General features: G+C 36.5%; 1 protein-coding gene across 2 annotated transcripts in view; it reads left to right on the top strand.

Moving 5' to 3' along the window:
- Positions 1–19,467, top strand: part of Oca2 (OCA2 melanosomal transmembrane protein) — a 338,081-nt gene that overhangs the window by 146,454 nt on the left and 172,160 nt on the right. For both annotated transcript variants that reach the window (XM_005316964.4, XM_078049109.1), the window contains exons 17-18: positions 5,877–5,934; positions 9,209–9,317. In XM_005316964.4, coding sequence (XP_005317021.2) covers positions 5,877–5,934; positions 9,209–9,317 — 167 coding nt within the window. The remainder of the gene's footprint in view (positions 1–5,876; positions 5,935–9,208; positions 9,318–19,467) is intronic.

Raw genomic sequence — 19,467 nt, 5'->3', positions numbered from 1 at the left:
AGGCGCCATTCATTGAGCTAAGCCTTTTATGGTGCACAACTTTATCTAATTCCCACCTAGCTCTGTGGGGTTATTGTTAGCTCAGTTAAGGGATGAAATAAGCAGAGGCTCAGAGAGTTTGGGCAACTTACCTATGGTTATGTAGCTCAGAAAGAGTGACACTGGGAATTGAATTTACACTCTCAGCCACATTTTATAATTTCCCCACATTTTAATTTTTGTATGATAAGAATCAAAACCAATTAATGTAACAAACTAATGTTACAACAGATTCTCTCAGCAGTTGATTTTCAAGCACTTCAAAGAATACAAATATCCTAATCAATTCATTTCTTGGTATTTCTTAGAATTATTTATTTATATTTTTATTTTTAGTGCATTATAATTATACATAATAGTGGGGTTCATCTTGACATATTCATAAATGCATATAACATAGTTTTCTCCATTTCAATCCCCAGAATTATCCTTCCTCTCTTCTTTATTCTATTGGTCTTCCTTCTATTTATGTTTTAATTGGTGCATTATAATTTTATATAAAATTGCAATGCATGGTGATATATTCATATGTATGCATGACATATTTTGATTAACTTTATTCTGCTTTGAAATGATCAAACCCCCACCACTCAATACTTTCTGTCAGCCAACGAAGAGACAGAGCTCAGCCTATAAACTACTCTAACAAGTTGGGCTGGTTTGGGTCAGAGCTCAGAACAAATAAATAGTATAATAATTGTGTCATATACACTCCTCATATTCAAAATTATGGAAAGAAATGTCTTCATTTTAAAAGTCTCAGCAAGAAGAAAACTGACTTTTAAAATATATTGTGATTGCATTAGCTGCTATAGATAGTAATTTTTTAAATATATATTTCAATTGTTGACATTTATTTATTTATTTATATGTGGTGCTGAGAATTGAACCCAGTGCCTCCCATATGTTAGGCAAGCACTCTACCACTGAGCTACAACCCCAGCCCTGTATGTAGTAATTTTCAGTGTCTTCCCTCATGTGTTTTTTCAGAGTTCTAATTTTACACTTTTTTTGGTCAATTAATTGGATCCTTCCTCAATAATTTATTCTTTTTCATCTTCATTCCCTTTCATTCTCCTCTATCCTTCTTTCTCATCTCATTTTATCTTCTATCTCTCTTCCCTCCCCACCCCCCTTTTTCTGTTTTCTATTTCCTTTATCTTTTTTTTTTTGCCTGCTTCCAACATAACTTACTATAAAGGATGTTATCATTGATGCTTAACCTTCTAGCCTATTCTTTATTATTTCTCATTCACTTTCCTCATTGATTAGTAGAGTTGTGGAGATGATTAGTAATAAGTTTTCAAATATATGCTATTAAGTTATCATTATGACTGGCTGTTGCTTTATCCTCTTGAAGTAGTACTGGGTGTTGAACTTAGCACCTTGATTATGCCAATTGGATGTTTTGAAAATAATATAAACTCCCAGCTCAGGGTAGATTGTAAAGAAGTAACTGCTCACTAAAAGACACTTACATAATAGAAAAATAGGAATCTATGACAATGGATGTACATATAAAAAAATTTTTTTAAAACACAAAGAAATAAACCCATAAGATGTCTCCAAAAATTTTTAACCCCCCAAACTACAGATTGAAATGGATGAAATCTTGAACAAAGCATTCAAAAAATTGATTATGAAAATGATTAATGATTTTAAACAAGATCTAAGGAATGAATTAAGGGAGAAAATATAGGCTGTGAAAAAGTATTTTAATAAAGAGATAGAGGTCCTGAGAAAGAAGCAAACAAAAGTCCTGGAAATGAAAGATTCAATAAATCAAATGAAAAATTCAGTTGAAAAAATTTCTAGATTAGATTAGACCAAAATAAAGCAGAATTTCAGAGCTTGAAGGCAAGATGGTCAGCCTTGAACATTTAGACAATATTAAAGAAAAAAAGGAAAGAAAACTATGATCAGAATAGACAAGATATCTGGGTCAATATGGAGAGACCAAACTAAAGACTCATAGACTTTGAGAAAGAAGTAGAAATACAGGTTAATAATATTGAAATAATAGCAAAAATTTTCCAAGCCTTAGGAAGAAGATGGACATCTAAAAATTGTAGGCATTTAAAACCTCAGACAAGATCAGAAAAGAACCTCTCCATGACACATTATCATTAAAATGCCAATACTACAAATCAAAGAAAGGATTTTAAAGGCTATAGGAGAGAGATGACAGGTCAAATTTAGAGGAAAAAGAATCAAAATAATACAAGATTTCTCAGTATAAACCCTAAAGTTCAAGAGGACTTGGAATGATACATTTCAAGCACTGAAAATCAGTAACTCCAAACTAAGATTGCTATATCTATTAAAGCTATTCTTCAAAATCAAATAAGAAATAAAATCTTCCAGTGTGAGTGTACACTAAAGGAATTCATGACTACTAAGCCGGCATTGCAGAAAGTACTTAAAGAAATCCAACATACAGAAATATAAGATAATAACAACAAAGACAGCTTGGAAAAGAATAAATCTAATTAAAAGAGTATATAAGCAGATTAAAATTATGATTTAATAAAATATTAGAAATAAATCAAGGTAGCAGGCAATAATAAACACCTCTCTATAATAACACTGAAGTTAATGGTCTTGATACTATAACTAAAAGATATGTACTGTAGAGTGGATTAAAAAACAAGATCCAACAATATGTTGTCTGTAAGAGACAAACTCATAGGAAAAACACCCACAGGTTGCAAGTGAAAAGATGAAAAATGATATTCTATGCAAATGGAACCCCAAAGGAAAGCAGGAGTATGTACTCTCATATCCAACAAAACAGACTTCAAGCCAAAATGAGTTACAGAGGACGAAGAAGGTCACAACATACTGCTAGAGGGAATGATACAACATGGAGACATAAAGATAGCAAATATTCATGATCCAAACTTCAGTACATCTACCTACATAAAAAACACTACTAAACATAAAGTCTCAGATAGATCCCAATATAATTATACTGGGTGATTTCAATACTCCTCTCTCACCAGTAGATAGGTCATCCAGTTATAAAATCAGCAACAATACTTCAGATCTAAAACATGCTATAAATCAAAAGGACTTAACAGACATCTACAGAATATTTCATCCAACAATAGGTGAATATACTATCTTCTTAGCTGCTTGTGGATCATATTTTAGGTTACAAAGCAAATCTTAGCAAATGCGAAAAGTCAGTATAACTCCTTGAATTTTATTAGATCATAATGGAATAAAACTAGAAATGAAGAAAATTAGAAAGCAAGAAAAATTACAGAAACTATATTAGTACGCAGAGATTGAACAATACACTTTTTAATAATGAATGGGTCAGCAAAGAAATCAGGGAAGAAATGTAAAAATTCTTAGAATAAAATGAGAATAAAGATACAACATATCAGAATCTCCTGGATGCTGTGAATGCAGTTATAAGAGGAAAGTTTATAGCTATGAATGCCTACATTAAAAAAAGAAAAGAAAAGAAAAAAGATACCCAATAAATAACCCAATGATGCACCTCTAACACATAGAAAAACAAGGAAAAAATGAATTCCAAAACTGTTGGGAGGGAGGAAACAATAAATATCAAAGCCAAAGTTAGTGAAGTAAACAAAAAAACAATACAAAGAATCAATGAATGAAGAGTTGATTCTTTGAAAAGATAAACAAGATTGATAAGACCTTAGTCAAACTAACCAAAAGAAAAGGGAAAAAGGAGAGATCACAACAGAAATCTATGAAATCCAAAGGACACTAGGGACTATTTTGAAAACGTATATTCCAACAAATTGGGAAATCTGGAAGATATTGATAAATTTCTAGACACCTATTAGCTACCGAAACTGAACAAAGAGGACACAGAAAACCTAAAGAGATGGATAACACATAATACAGTTAAAACAGTAATAAAAACCATTCCAATAAAAAAAAAATCCCAGGTCCAGGTGGATTCACAGCTGAATTAAATGGGCAAATGAACTAAAGAGATGTTTCTCAAAACAAGTAGTACAAATGGCTAACAAATTCATGAAAAAATGTTCAACATCTCAAGCAATTAGGGAAATGCAAATCAAAACTACACTGAGATTTCATCTCACTCCAGTCAGAATGGCTGGAATCAGGAATACTAATAATATACAAATAATAATAAACACTAGTGAAAATGTGGGTAAAAGAATGCTTATACACTGTTGGTGGGATTGTCAATTGGTATAACCACTGTGGAAATCAGTTGGAGGTTCCTCAAAAGAGTAGGAATGGAACCACTGCATGACACTGCTATCCCCCTCCTTGGTCTTTATCTAAAATAATTAAGGTCAGCAAACCATAGTGTTACATGCACACACATGTTCATAGCAGTACAATTCACAGTATCCAAGTTATGGAACTAGCCTAGGTGTCTGTCAATGGATGAATGATAAAGAAAATGTGGCATATATACACCATTTATTTAGCTATAAAGAGTAATGAAATTATGTTATTTGCAAGAAAATGAATGGATGCTTCAGAGCATTATCTTAAGTAAAATAAGCCAGACTCAGAATATTAAGGGCCATGTATTTTCTCTCTTATGTGGAAGCTAGACAAAAAAGGGGGGGGAAGGGTCTCATGAAAATAGAAGGAAGACCAAGTAGACTAGAAAAAGGGACTTAGGGAGAAGGCTGGGGAACTGGCAAATGAAATTGACCAAATCATGATATATATATATTAGGTCATAATGAATCCTACTAATGTGCATAATTATTATGCACCAATGAAAATATTTCAAAGCTTTTCTCAGAATAATTCACTTGGTTCTGCTTTGGTTTCCCTGCAGACCCTACTGGCTGCATGCTCAGCCTCTCTTTAGTGCTCACTTGTGACGTATACATGCTCAGTAAAGTGACATTCTCCACTGTGCAGCATCTTCCCTTTGATTGGTGTCAGAAAAGAATAACCCCCCCCTCCAAAAAAAGGGAAACTGAGTTGGAAAAGTTAAAAGGAAAGATAAGTGGGTACAAACAAGGGAGCCTCAACAAGAAAGGAGGGTACCATGAGAGAAGGAAGGAAGCAGGCATACAATTACTTCAAAACTGAGCTATTGTTGGTAAAATTACCACTAAACCAAGTGCTGTTTCTTTGATCTCTTTTCCCTTTAGTTGTAAAAGCTGGTTGTAAACATACTGTGTCCCTGTTTTGGAAATGGAAACCATTCAGAAGCAGAGAAACTAGTGGACTGCAGGTTCCACATCTCTGCATCCAACCAACAACTGATTGAAAGCATTTGAAAAAAAAATCATGACTCTGCTGCACATGTACAGAGTGTTTTTCCTTGTTATTATTCCTTAAAGAATATAGTAAATAATTATTTACATTGTATTAGGTATAAGTAATCTAGAGATGATTTAAAGTATATGGGAGGATTGTAGCTAAGTTAAATGCAAATACGACACTGTTTTATAGGGACTTGAGCACCCCTGGGTTTTATTACTCTTAGGTGGGGTCTTAGAATCAATCTCTTGGGGATACTGGGGGTTGACTACATATAAAGAAGAAAATAAAGGTGGGTACAGTCATTGCCTTGGTCACACGTTGGCACATGTTGTTCACGACATTTCCTACACTGGCTGTCTCACATTCACATGTCATTAAACACTCACATCATGGTATATATGATTTTTCTTTGAAAATATAGAGTGAGTTTCTTTCCTAATTGACAAATCAAGTGTTCCGGTCACTTCCATGACTAGTCTTATTGCTCAGAAGGCTGTTCCAGGCTCCATAGCAAATGTCCAGGCTCCCAGTGTGGTCAATCTCCTTGTTCCATATAACCAGGGAAATCATGAGCCTGTCCTTTTCTCTTTTAGACAAATCTCACAGGAAGACAAAAACTGGGAGACCAATATTCAGGAGCTTCAAAAAAAGGTATCTCCTTTGCTTTCTTCAGATATTTCCAATTTGATTTACCTGTTTGTAGAAGAAAGTGATTGATGTTTCTTTTAAAAATTGATCATTATTTTAAATTTTCAATTGATACATTCTAATAGTAGGAGGTTGTGAGGTCCAATGTGGTGTCTGGACACCTGTGCACATTGTGTAGTGACGGAGTCAGAGTCATTAACTTATTCATCACCTCAGGCAGTTATCGTTTTTTTGTGGGGAAACGTTCCAAAATCTTCTTTTTACCTCACATGAAGAAATGACTGGAAGCCATTGTTCTTTTTATTCCTGCACTTGTACGTAAGATGTCATTTATTTCTACAAGTTAATGAGGAAAAACATTTTCCAGACATGACAGGAAATGGAAATGTCACAGTTTTTATTGTCTGGGAAGATGTACTTCAGGCATACCCTTGAGCAATATCCTGAGTCTGGCCCACTGAGCTGGGCCTGCGGCTCACAGTCCCTCTCCTGGCCCTGAAAAGCAGGCTTCCAGATTGCCATTTTGCAGAGAGGAGCTGACAGCCGAGACCATGTTGGGCAATATTGAACATCTTTAAGAACAAACACTGGATGTGTGTGTGTGTGTGTGTGTGTGTGTGTGTGTGTGTGTGTCCTGCTGTACAAGTTTGACTTCTGGGGGCAGAATTCATTTAAAATATTTTTGGGGCTGGGGTTGTGGCTCATGGTAGAGTGCTTGCCTTGCACATGTCAAGTACTGGGTTCAATCCTCAGCATCACAAAACAAATAAATAAATCAATAAAATAATGATATTGTGTCCATCCACAACTAAAAATAAAAGAATCTAAAAACAATAATTTTGTTTTGCTCACTTTCCTGCTATGGTGGACTTCCTCCCCACCTGTGGACAGGTAGGGCTCCCTGCCAAGCCAAGAGCGTTCACAATCACTGTACCTCAGGGAAATTTCCAATCCAAGTAGGTTGTTTTCTAGGAAGAGGTTGGGTGCCCACTCTCTAACTGTGATAGGAATACTTGTGCTTAGTTAAAGGATACTTAGACATTGGGGTTCTGCTGGGTAGTGTATTCTTTAGGCAATTTGGTCCGTGGGCTCTCTTCACATTCTCTTTTCCATGTAGATGGTTAGTGTTAGAAAAGAAGGGTGTAGCTATGACCCTTTGAGTACCCAGGGTTTTAAGACCTTGCTGCCTTGCTGCAAAGCTTTTGTCCTGTGTACCTGGTGGACAAGAATTGAAGATTGATGGGAAAAGAGGCCAGGGGCTTGGCAATATCCCTGTATTGCAAATGAGAATTCTTACTGAAATAATCCCAGATAGCCAAAAGGAGATTGACACCCAGCAGAACACTCAAAAGAAACCTCCACCTCCACCATCTGAATGACACGGGAACATTCTTTGAACATGCTGCTCCTCCATCTCCCATCTTTGCATGGGCTGTGGTAGTACTAACTTTCTCTGGTTAGTGTGACTCAGGGAGGCTTTGTGGTGCCTCTCTGAAGCTGGTGAGGACCAGTGTTGCTCTCCTCTGAGCAATTTCTTTTTCTGATATCCCCTACCTCCTAATTCTTGATCACAGAGTCATGTAGCAAAATTGGGCTTCTTAGAAGTGGGAGGGGAAGATGAGAGGAGTAGGATATGATGTGGGCCTTTGCAGTGGGCAGGGGAAGAGGGCAGGTGCTCAGCAGGCAGTCTCACTTCCTGAGTGAGGGCAGCACCTCTGGCCTGTGTCCAGGGGACCAGGGGCTGCTGCCAGAGATGCTGTCCATGAAGGGTGTGCTTGTGTTTTTGATGACAGCAGCTTTACCTGTGACCAGAGAAATTCAAAATCCTCTATCTCTACTTCTACCTCGTTCTCTATATATCTTCCTGTCTATATATATCTATATCTACATGTCTATATATATCGGAATCTATATTTATGTGTCTATCTAATCTATCTATATCTATCCATATTTATAGATCTCTGTGCTTATCTATTTCTATATGTCTATATCTATCTGTATCTAAATCTAGATATAGACATCTAAAACTATATCTATAAATATGTTGATATCCATAATCAGAGATGCCTACAGTTGGCCCTCTTTATCTATGGGTTCTACATTTGTAGATTGAACCAAATCAAGATTGTAGGTATTTGAAAAGTATTGTGTCTGTATTAAACATGTACAGAATTCCCCCCCAATCATTAGCCCCTAAACAATACAGTATAACAACTATTTACATAACATTTATATTGTGTTAGGTTTTACAATTAATCTAGAGATGGTTTAAAGTATGTGGAAGAGTGTGTGAAGGTTTGGTGCACATAAAGGACTTGAGCACTGGAGATTTTGGTATCTCTGGGTCCTGAAACCCATCGCTCATGGATATCAAGGGATGCCTATAAATCTGTATAAATCCAGATGTATGTTAGACAGCTGTACAGATGTGCTGGGCCATTCTTAAGAGAGGACCCTGTGTGGTTGTCAGTTCACACCTGGTTTCACACAAGGGACTGGGTTAGCAGTACAGGCTGACCTGGTGCCCACCTCACATGCTCCTCATTCCTGACCCCACAAAGCCATGGCCCATATAACTCAATACCTCTCAGGGATCATAGGAAAGAGCACCCCAACTGCCTTATGGCTCTGAGGTTAATGAAGTCACTACCGAGAACTGTGTGCTATAAACCCCTGGAAGACAGGGCAGATCCCTCAGGTGTCATCCCACTGATAAGGGGCGACACCTGGATTCCACAGACCTTGTAAGTGTTACATGAATGAGCACAGCAAAGCCGTATGCAGGAGTTATAGTATTTCAAGAACATGTTAAGCTTATTGCCATGAGCTTTGAATAAAAAAAAAAAAAAGAAAGTCAAGCTAAAACACAGGGACCACACAGGCATCTGTGGAAATGTATTTGATAGGGCAAGGTCCCTGGAGATTAGCTGTCATTTCCCCAGTGGCTTTCTGTTGTCTCACCCAACACCTGGGTGGATACTTCTAATGACTGAATACTCACATTATATTAAAAATCTATGTAGTCCAGTGTTTGGTAAAAAGACTATACTGCAGATTGGTCATGCTTATTTTTCCACAAAGATTTTGAATGCTGTAATCCAGAATCTTTTCAGTTCTTCCTGTAACACGTTGCCTTGTTATCTTCTTTCAAGTTCAAGATGTTTTATTTTTTCATCAGGAGACATTTGGAGTAATTCAAGTCACGCAGGATCATGGACACATTGCAGGAATCAGAAGATTGTACCAAGTAAATGAGTTGTGTTTTTCTCTCTCACAGCACAGGATCTCAGACAGGATTCTGCTTGTCAAATGCCTGATGGTGCTGGGATTTGTTATCTTTATGTTCTTTCTCAATTCATTTGTCCCTGGTATTCATCTTGATCTTGGTGAGTCTAATTTTTTTTTTTTTGCAAACTTTTATTGATAGGCTTTTCAATGGATATCGTGGTCTGAGTGGGAAGGTGTCAAAGCATGTTCCCAGGTACCTACAAGCGGTTGTGGTAGTGAGGACGCCAGCCTTAACACTAGAAGGGATGTAGAGTTGTTACTGTCCTTTCTATCACACGTGGTAACCACATGTTGAAACAGTCCCCAGAGGAGACAGGAAAGCCAGTCCTGCCTTCCCTGCAGCTTGTCATGACAATTAAATAGGAAACTGTTTGTTAAAGTCCTGGAGAATTGCAAGAGCCTTGCACAGATTCACTTTCCTTGTCGGACTGAGAATCTGTTTTACCCACGCAGCAAAACACATTTTCCCACTTCCTCCCTTTGTTTCTCTTTCCTCCTTTTGGCCAGACTTTAGTTCTTAGCCGACTCTTTCTCCAGCCCTATGTCAAGGTCGGGGCCTTCTCCATGGGTGCCAGGATTCTTTCAGATTGGTCTTACCTGGGTAACTCCCAGAACCCCTCCATTTTCCATGAACTTTTTTATACAGATCTCTTTTGGTGCAATTATTTTTTTTTTAAAAAAACATCATTTTCATGGCAGTATAGATTTATGAAAATATAAATTTAAGACGATGTCAGGGAGTGTTTTTAAATCAAAGCTTTACCCATGGTTTTCCTTCAGAAATGAGCTCTGCTAGTATATTTGAGTCATTATTATTTTTATCTTAATTCTTTAAAAATAAGAACTTAATCTTCTGCAACTTTTAAAGAATGTTACCGCGGTAGGAGGCAAAGCTTGCTAACTGTAAAATAGATGGTTAATGCAACTTTAATGTCATGGTTTGGATGACATTAAAGTCATCCGCAAAACTCACCTGTGAGACAAGAAGGTTCAGAGGAGAAATGATTGGGTTGTGAGAATCAACCCAATCAGTGAGTTAATGCCCTGAAAGTGATTAACTGAGTGGTAACTGAAGTGGCAGGGTGTGGCTGGAGGAGGTGGGAATTGGGGCGTGGCTTTGCGTGTATTTATGTTTCTGGCTAGTGGAGTCTCTCTGCTTCTTGATGATGTGAGCTGCTTCCCCCCCCCACCCCACCATACTCTCCTGCCATGATGTCCTGCCTCATCCTAAACCTCAAGGAATGGAGCTGGCCTTCTAAGGACTAAGACCTCTGAAACCGTGAGCCCTCAAATAAACTTTTCCTCCTCTACAATTGTTCTGGTTGGGTCTTTTAGTCACAACCGCAAAAAAGCTGACTAAAACATTTAGTTATTCCTGTCACATCATTGCTTCTTGGGCTCCTGGGTACACTAGAAATCTTTAGGTTGTAAGTGGGTTTCCCCTGTTTTCTGTAAAAGAGCCATGTTCAGACTCTCAGACTTAGCACATGGTGCACATGCATTTGGCTCAGTGTCCAGCTTTACATCACGTGTCCACGAGCCCTTGGAATTGATTTCCCTACATAAACTCAGACCCAACTTGTCAGGTGGCCTGGGCTTGGTTCCGAGCCCACAGGTGTTCTTTGTCCACACCCGACAGCTGATCCACACAGGGTCTCAATGAGGTCATGAAGAATGCCAAAGCTAGGGTGGGAACAGTGTCATGAATTTCAGTTGTTTTTTTTTTGATGAATTTTATCTAGAAATTGTTTCAGTGTAATTACTTTTAATTATACCCAAGGCATAATATAATTTTGACTTTATAAACCTTTAATTGCCACAAGAATGTTAAGTGGTCACCACTGGTAATTAAACAAATACAATGAAACTGGTGTTTCCAGAGCAGAGGAGTTCCATTAGTGAATTCTTTTGGGTGTTCACAGATTATTTTGTTTCTAATTTTACTTGAGATTCTTCTTGAAATGAGCACAGCAGGCATTTGAAAAATAAAAGTATATGAAAACTTACATGCAATTTTGTTAGCTTTTGACAATAGTCTTTGTACACAGGATAATACTTTTAAAGTTTAAAATTGCATCTTTAAATATAAAGATCTCACTTGAAAAAAAATCTTGATTAATGTGAAACTTTTCTTTTTACTCTGGGAAATTCACCCTTTTTACAAAGATATCTCCACTCTTTTTGTGTGGTTAAAGTCTGTGATTGAGAGAATTATTTCTTTTTGCTTTTAAATCTAGTTTTGTTTTCAGTTAGAGTTTATGTATAATTTTATCTGGGGATCCTGGGATACATAATCCATGTATTTACTTCTTTATTATGATAGTTAGGTTGAGAAAGAGAGAAGTTTGACATATGTTTTAACAGAGTATAATTTCCTTAGAGTGATAGCAACTCTCCTGATAAAGATAGGGGCAAAAGAGATGCCAGATATTCCCAGGATTTCAGCCAGTAAAGAATGTGATCATTTATCTTTGGTGAAGTTCTGTTTTGAATGTGACCTGCTTTGTGAATTGAGCATGATGCAATGTAATGTGATGTTGTTACAGGAGGTGACATCCTGTTACACTAAGTGCCATACAACAAGGTGATGTTATGTGACTATCATTGTGCAAATCAGTATAGCACATATAAGACAACAGTATATAGCATAAAGCAATGTCATAGAGCATGATGTGTATCACATGATGTGTTATGTGACCTAAGACAAAGTGATGCTGTACCACACAATGTGTATCATGCAACACAATACAGCATCCTCTAGTACAGTGCTTTCCACATTGCACAATGCAATATTGTGAAATGCCATGCATGTAATCCAAAGTGACATCCTATACACAGGTGCACTATGTAGCAAAATGTGACATCATAGAACACATGCATTCCTTCATTTAGGAATCATAATGTAAGCACAACTTTGACTCTTAATTTTTAATTCTTAAAAAATTGTTGTAAAGCAAAATCAACTTTTCCTCTGGTGTAAAGTTCTATTAATTTTGACACTTATGTAGATTTTTATAACAACAAATGCCATCAGGAGACAGTGACCAGAAAACCTTCCCCAGGCTCTCCTTTTGTAGTCACTCCCTGTGCCTCATCCCATCTGCAAAGGATCTGCTCTCTATCACTGTAGTTTGTCCTGTTGAGAACATGCACATGGAATCAGATTGTATACAAACTTTGAGACTGGCTTCTCCCACCTGGCTTAATGCCTGTCAGATTTAGCCAAGCTCTGTACATCAACGGTTTGCTCCTTATGTAGCTGAGTGGTGGTTCATGGTAAGCAAGTACCAGGGTTTAGGTATCTATTCACCCACTGAGGGACATTTGGGATGTTTTCAGTTTTTAGCAATTGTGAATAGAGCTGATGCAGACATATGAACTCACAGTTTTGTGTGAACTTGCTTTTACATTCTCTTGGGTAACTATCTGGGAGTGAGAATGCTGGGTCATTTGGTGGGTGTATGTTTAACTTTGTTGGGAATTGTTTCCAGAGTGGCACCTGGCTTTGCCTTCCCACAGGAATGAATGGGAGTTCCAGTGGCTCCACACCTCCACTTGGTACAATTGAACTCACTCCCCTGGAGTTCCACAGCATATATACCTGCCTTATACATGGAGCCTATCTGTTATCCTAGTGATGAATTTACTTCTCTGTCCCCTGAGCTCCTGCTCTCCAATGAAACTTGAGGATGTGGTCCATATCTTGTTTATTTTCCTCTTCTCAGTGCCTTGGGTTAATGTCTAACACACCAGTGTCTACAAGGGAACATTTATAGAATGCATGAACAAAAATCTCTCATTGAGTCTAATAGATTCAACTTCATTATTGTGAGAATTAACTATGTGGATGACTCAGCCTAGGTACTTCAGACAGTAGAGGACAAGATAGAGGCTGATGTGCGAGATTTCTCGCTGGGAAATCTGATCCCAGGGAAGAGAGCTAAGGAGTAGGGAGACAGATTAGCAAAGGGAGTAAGCCATCAGGAGCCACTGGTTTCTCCATCTCATCAGATTGAGAAGAAGTATAAAAAGGTACCCCAGGACTATATAGGGTTGAAGGAGAAAGGACTATTACTCATTGGTCCCCATTGCCCAGTGGTCAAAGTTCCTCCCCACAAGGTGCCAATTTGCAGATACACTCAAATGGCATGTTCTGTGGGCTTGGCAGCAGCCCCAGCAGAGAAGCATCAGCCAGGAGGGAGGTGTTGGTACTTGGACTCCAGAGAAGACCCTGTTAGTGTTCACAGTGTGAGGATGGTGGGGTCCACACAGAGCCAGTCACACAGACTTTGTGTGAGAAACAGGAGAGCCCTTAGGGACCCAAAGGCAGGCCAGAGGTTCACAACAGAGAGATGTGAATCTGGACCATGGCTACAATTCACATCTACATGGCAAAGGAGTCCCATGTGCAGGAATCATCACCTCATAAAACAGGTTCTTCCACAAAGGTCCACTGTCCCTATATGAAACCCTTGGTGCCAGAAATGTTTCGAAATTAAAATATTTTGTTTATGTTTTAGAAATACAATTCAATGCACATACTGAATTGTATATAGGGTGAGCATCATTGTTCAGAAAATCTGAAATGCTTCAAAGTCAGAAAAGTTTTCAGTATTGACACAATGCCACAAGTGGAAAATTCTACTCCTGACCTCACGTGAAGGGTGGCAGTCAAAGTGCAGGTGCGCTCAAATTAGTGTTTAAAATGATCTTTAGATTCTGTGCATAAGAAGGATATAAACCAAATTTCATTAGACTCGGGTTCCATCCATAAGATATCTAATTATATATAATGTAAATATTCCCAAATTGAAAAAAATTCCAAATCTGAAACATTTGGTCCCAGCATTTTGGGTAAGGGATTCTCAACTTCATGTAATACCTCCTGAGACATTTAGGGCTGGCACCTGTCATCCAAGCATTAACGCTTCTGTAAAAAAAAAACAAACAAACAAAAAACCAAAAACTTGAATATTTACACAAAGTGTGATAAAGACCATAAATAGCTTTGTTTTGGTTCAAGTCAGGTTGTGTTGAATTTTGGTGGAAAAGTTTGAAGAATTTCTGCTTTTCTGAACTTTAGGATTTCAGAGTTATGGTTGATTGTGAACTTATAAAACGAATCCGTGAGGCAGGTTGAAAATGTTATCTTTGACCTTAAAATTTATAACCTTTGATTAGCAATTTCCTAGGCCTCCTTCTTTGATAATTAGTTCACAATGTACCCCTAGATTCTTTCACAATATGTTTGATTAGATTTCAGTGCTGGAAATTTTTCTGTAATTATTTCCCTGATTATGGGTTGAAATTGCTGGTCTTCTCTGTGTCTCTTGGTGTTTCTATTGTTGAGTAATTTTATTGTTGTCTTTGTGAAAGTATTTTTAGTTACAAATAAAGCAATCTACTTGATCTGTCTTAAAGAAAATAGAGGATAATTGGAGTAACAATGAAATGATTGACAGATTCCAAGGTAGGGTGGACCTCCCAGGGTCAGGTCCAGGCAGAAGAAAGGCTCTGTACTGCTCGCAGCCCGCTATCCCCATCTGTTCTCAGCCCCAGGCTTTTCCATGGACTGGATATTTCATCTTTTAACTGCTCACTGCAGAAGAGGGGTTGTCTCATCTCTTTCCTAGTTTATAGAACATCAGTTTCAGCCTCACAAAAACAAAAGGCTAGTTTGAATTCCCAGGTGAAAAGTCCAGTTGGCCCAGGTAAGGTTACCTTCCTTTCTTAGACCTGAAAATTATGATTAGGAGGCAGGGCCACATTATAAAATATGGCTGGGGTAATTTCTTAGAAGAAGAGGCACTATTATGAGCTGGACAGATATTCCCAAAACTTCTCAATGTATTTTCTAGGACATCTAGTTTCTGATAAGTACAGTCATCTCTTGGTATCTCTGAGGGATTGATTCCGGGAACCCCTAAGAATATCAAAACCCTAGGATACTCACGTCCCTTGTATAAAATGGCATAGAGCTTGCATATAACCTCTGCAAATCCTCTGTATACTTTAACTTATCTCTAGATGCCTTATTATATCTAATAAAATATTAATACTTAATGGATTATTAACAATACTGTATTGTTTAGGGAAGAATGAAAAGAAAAATAACTGTTCATGCTCAATACAGACACAATTTTTGTCAAATATTTTAATTCTGATTGGCTGAATCATCAGATACAGAGCCTATAGATATAGAAAGCTGACTATATATCATTTCAATTAAATCATCCATCCATGCATCCACTTATTCACTAATTTATATGTTTGTACAACAAAGCCTGGGAATTGGGTATAGTGTGGTGAATATAAAGACCAAGTCACTGTGCTCCTAGATCTTCTATTTTAGAAGGGGAGATGATGCTGCAGTTATTCTATGCAGGGAATCATATTAGGTATAGAAAGGACTACACAGCTAATTAAGGTACAAGATCTTCAGAGTTCTTATAGTCTGAGACAGAGACAAGGCAAGGGTAGTAAATTATAAAACCAAATATGATAATTTCCATAATCAAGGTACAGATGAAAAACCTGATGAATTCCATAAAAAATTAGGATTTATAACTAAGGAAAAGCTAAGATTTGATTTTTAAAAAGTCATGAGAGATAAAAAATACATACATATATATGTGTGTGTGTGTATAGTAAAGGACAATCATTATATACTGGTTATATTGGCCCAATAATAAAAATTTTAAAAACATTTAAGTACCTGATTGGCTCCATCCTGGTCCCAAGTATTTATCTTAGATAAATGTGATTATTTCACAATGATGATAAATATAATATACATGGACCTTGGGTATTTTAGGTAGATTAGGATAATTGGCTATTTTCCTTATTATTCTCATGATGGGTAACTTTCCACTTTCACCACAGCACTGAATAAATGAAATCATGGAATAGCAAAAATGGCTTAGTTTTTAAAGAAATAAAACAAGAAATTTACATAATATAAAATTCATCTTGCTAAAATGTATGAATCAGTGTGTTTTAGTATATTCACCATGTTGTGCAACCATGGCCAGTATCCAATTCTAGGATATTGTTATCAGACCCCAAATAAACCTGTACCCATTAGTTTTGCTCCTTTTCCCCCAACTCTCAGTTCCCAGAAACTGCTTATCTTTTTATTTCTATTTCTGTGGATTTGCCTATTCAGAATATGTTGAATAGAATGTACTCATTCAGCCTGTTGCCTTCTCTGTCTGACTTTCTGACTTAGCATAATGTTTCAAGTTTCATCCAGGCTCTAGCATGTATTAATACTTCATTTCATTTTATGAATGAGTTATATTCCATTATATACATAGATCTTGGGTTTCTAAGTCCAATTAGCTACTTTCCTTAAATAATATGAAGTTACAAAATTAAATCCATACTGTCTCTTATATTTGTTTATGTACATATTTCTATATGTGCCTTTAATTTATTCATATGGATTTGAATGACTTTCCAAAGTCCTTTCATTTTAGACTCAAAGACTTCTTTTAGTAGGTCTTATATGAAAGGGATTCTAGCAATGAATTTTCTTAGTTTTTGTTTACATGGGAATACTATGTTGTGATGAGCATTTGTGTTCAAGTTTTTGTATTAATATTTGTTTTCAGTCCTTTTGGGAGTATACCTGGGAATGAAACTGAAGGGTTATGCTGCAACTCTGTGCTTAACCTTTTGAAAAACTGTCAGATTGTTTTTCCACAGTTGTTACAATTCTGTCACTTTATATGCTTCATGTTTTCTTGGGATCTTTTGTTAGGGACATATAAATATATATTGATAATGGTTTTATTTTATTGTTGGACTTTCCCTTTGCCATTAAAATAAATGATCTGCAGTAACAATTTATTTTATCTTAAAGCCTGTGTTCCTGATATTAACACAGCTACTTCAGCTCTATTTTGATTACAGTTTACAAGGTATATCTTTTTTTCATCATTTTACTTTCTACCTATTTGCCTTAGACTCCAAAGTAAATCCCTACAGACAGCACATATTTTGATGATTAACATATTCATGCTGTTAACATCTGACTTTTGTTTGGAGTGTTTAATAAACTTTTGTATTCATTGTAATTGCTGATAGGGTAGAATTTGGTCTGCCATCTTGCTATTTTCTTTGTCTTACATCTTTTTGTCCTTTTATACTCCATTACTTTCTTTTTGTATTAAATATTTTCTAATGTACCATTTAAATTTCCCATTACTCTATTTTTTGAGGTTTTTAAAGTGGTTGCTCTGGGAATTACGATATACATTTAATTTATAGCAGCCTAGTTAAAATTAATAACAATTTATTTTTAATGCTGTAAAAGAACTTTCTTCTTATATATCTTTGTTCTCCCCTGATTTTTGTGCTATTTTCATACAATTACACTTTTATACATTAAGAGTTGCCCATTAACAATTTTATAATCATTGCTTTATGCTATTATCTTTTGATTAATATGAAAATTATGAAATTATATTTAATGCCTTTTATATTTATTTATATAAGTATCCCTCTATGTGCTCTTTATTTATTCATGTGGAGTTAAATTACTTTCCAAAGTCCTTTCCTTTCAGAACAAAGACTTCTTTTAGTATTTCTTGTATATAATAGATTCTAACAATGAATATTCTTAGTTTGGGGGGAAATGTCAATTTTTTTTTCTTTTTTTCTTGAAGGATGGCTTGATTGGAGATAGAATTCTTGGTTGACAGTCTTATATTTCACACTTGGAATATGTCATCCCAGACCCATTATCCTGCTGGTTTCTGAATAGAAACCATCCGATAATTTTATTCAGGATCCTTGTGTATGATCAGCTACGTCTCTCCCACTACTTCAAAATTCTCTCTTTGTCTTTGTCCTTGTCTTTTGACAGTTTTAATTATGATGTCTAGATGTGGATCTCTTTGATTTGTCTTGGTTGTACCTGATTGAGCTTTTGGATGTTGAGATTTATGTTTTTCCTCACCTTTGGAGTGTTTTGGACCATTATTTTTTCACCTTTTTTTCTGCCCCCCTCCCTTTCTCCTTTTCTTCGAGGACTCCTATTCTACATATGTTGGTGCACTTAATGGTTTCCTACCATAAGCCTCTGAGGCTTTGTTCACTTTTCTTTATTCATCTTTCCTTTCCTTTTTCACAGACTTCCTATTATAATCAATATTCAGTTGTTTTTTCTTGAATAAGCACTTCTTGAAAGGTTTTGTTCAATTTAGTTTCAAAACAGTTGATTTTGAGACTTTGCCAGTCTCCTTATTGCTTTTATGGAGGAGTAGAAGTCTTACTTTGCTTTTCTCACTGACATCATTCCACAGATAAGTTTCAAAGTGATTCAATTATAGATATTTATTTTTCAACATTAACATCAAAGATTATTTTTTGAGGGATGTTATTTCTGTCTGTTAATCATGGGTGACCAACAACATCTCTCCTTGGAGGCTGTTGTGAATTTTGATTACCTGGTGAAAATTGGCTATCTAGGTACTTTGACAAGAAGTCCAAGAGGAAAAGACAACTTTAAGCATGTAATTAATTCATGGATTTATAGCTTAATGCTTCCTTTTGGTGGAAATATGAGTTTGGTCTGAGTGAGGAAGGGGTTGATGACCAGACAAGAGCCCTCACAGAGCCTGGATACATGACATTTTCTAGTCCTTCATGTGTGGTTTCTCAAGAGGTGCAGTGGACTCATCTGTCCACTCCATATTCTTCAAAACTATCTCATGCCCTCTTCTGACAGCCGGGTCCCCAAGCCGCTGTCATTAAGAAATAATCTTTTACTAAATAACACACAGACATGTTTTCTCATCTACCTGACAATTTTAATTGTGATATACAGTACCAGGAACCTTGTTTTGCTCTAAAAGTAATTTGCTACTGACTCTAGAACATTTTTTACCAATCAGATTGAAGTACACTTTTTGAGCACTATGAAATCACAGTGAGATATGAAGATAAAGAAGTCTAGTTCCTCTCCTCTGGTTTCTTCAAACTACAACTTTGACAGGAATCTAGTGATATATTTCACAAGGTTGGTTATGTTTTGATTTTGATTCTCTAAACATTAAGTATTTATTGATGTTCATGGTCTTCTCCTTTTATTAGCTCCAGTATATCTTGAATAATGCAGCCAATATCCTCCATCCGGCACACACGTCAATGAATTTAGAAAAGAGCAAACAGTTTAATGACTGTTTCTCCCCTCATTTTTTATCCCTAAAAGCTTATATCACATGGGTCTGCACATAATCAGTA

Source organism: Ictidomys tridecemlineatus, chromosome 5, assembly GCF_052094955.1.
Source record: "Ictidomys tridecemlineatus isolate mIctTri1 chromosome 5, mIctTri1.hap1, whole genome shotgun sequence".
Taxonomy (NCBI): Eukaryota; Metazoa; Chordata; class Mammalia; order Rodentia; family Sciuridae; genus Ictidomys; species Ictidomys tridecemlineatus.
This window is presented reverse-complemented; position numbering and strand designations above follow the sequence as displayed.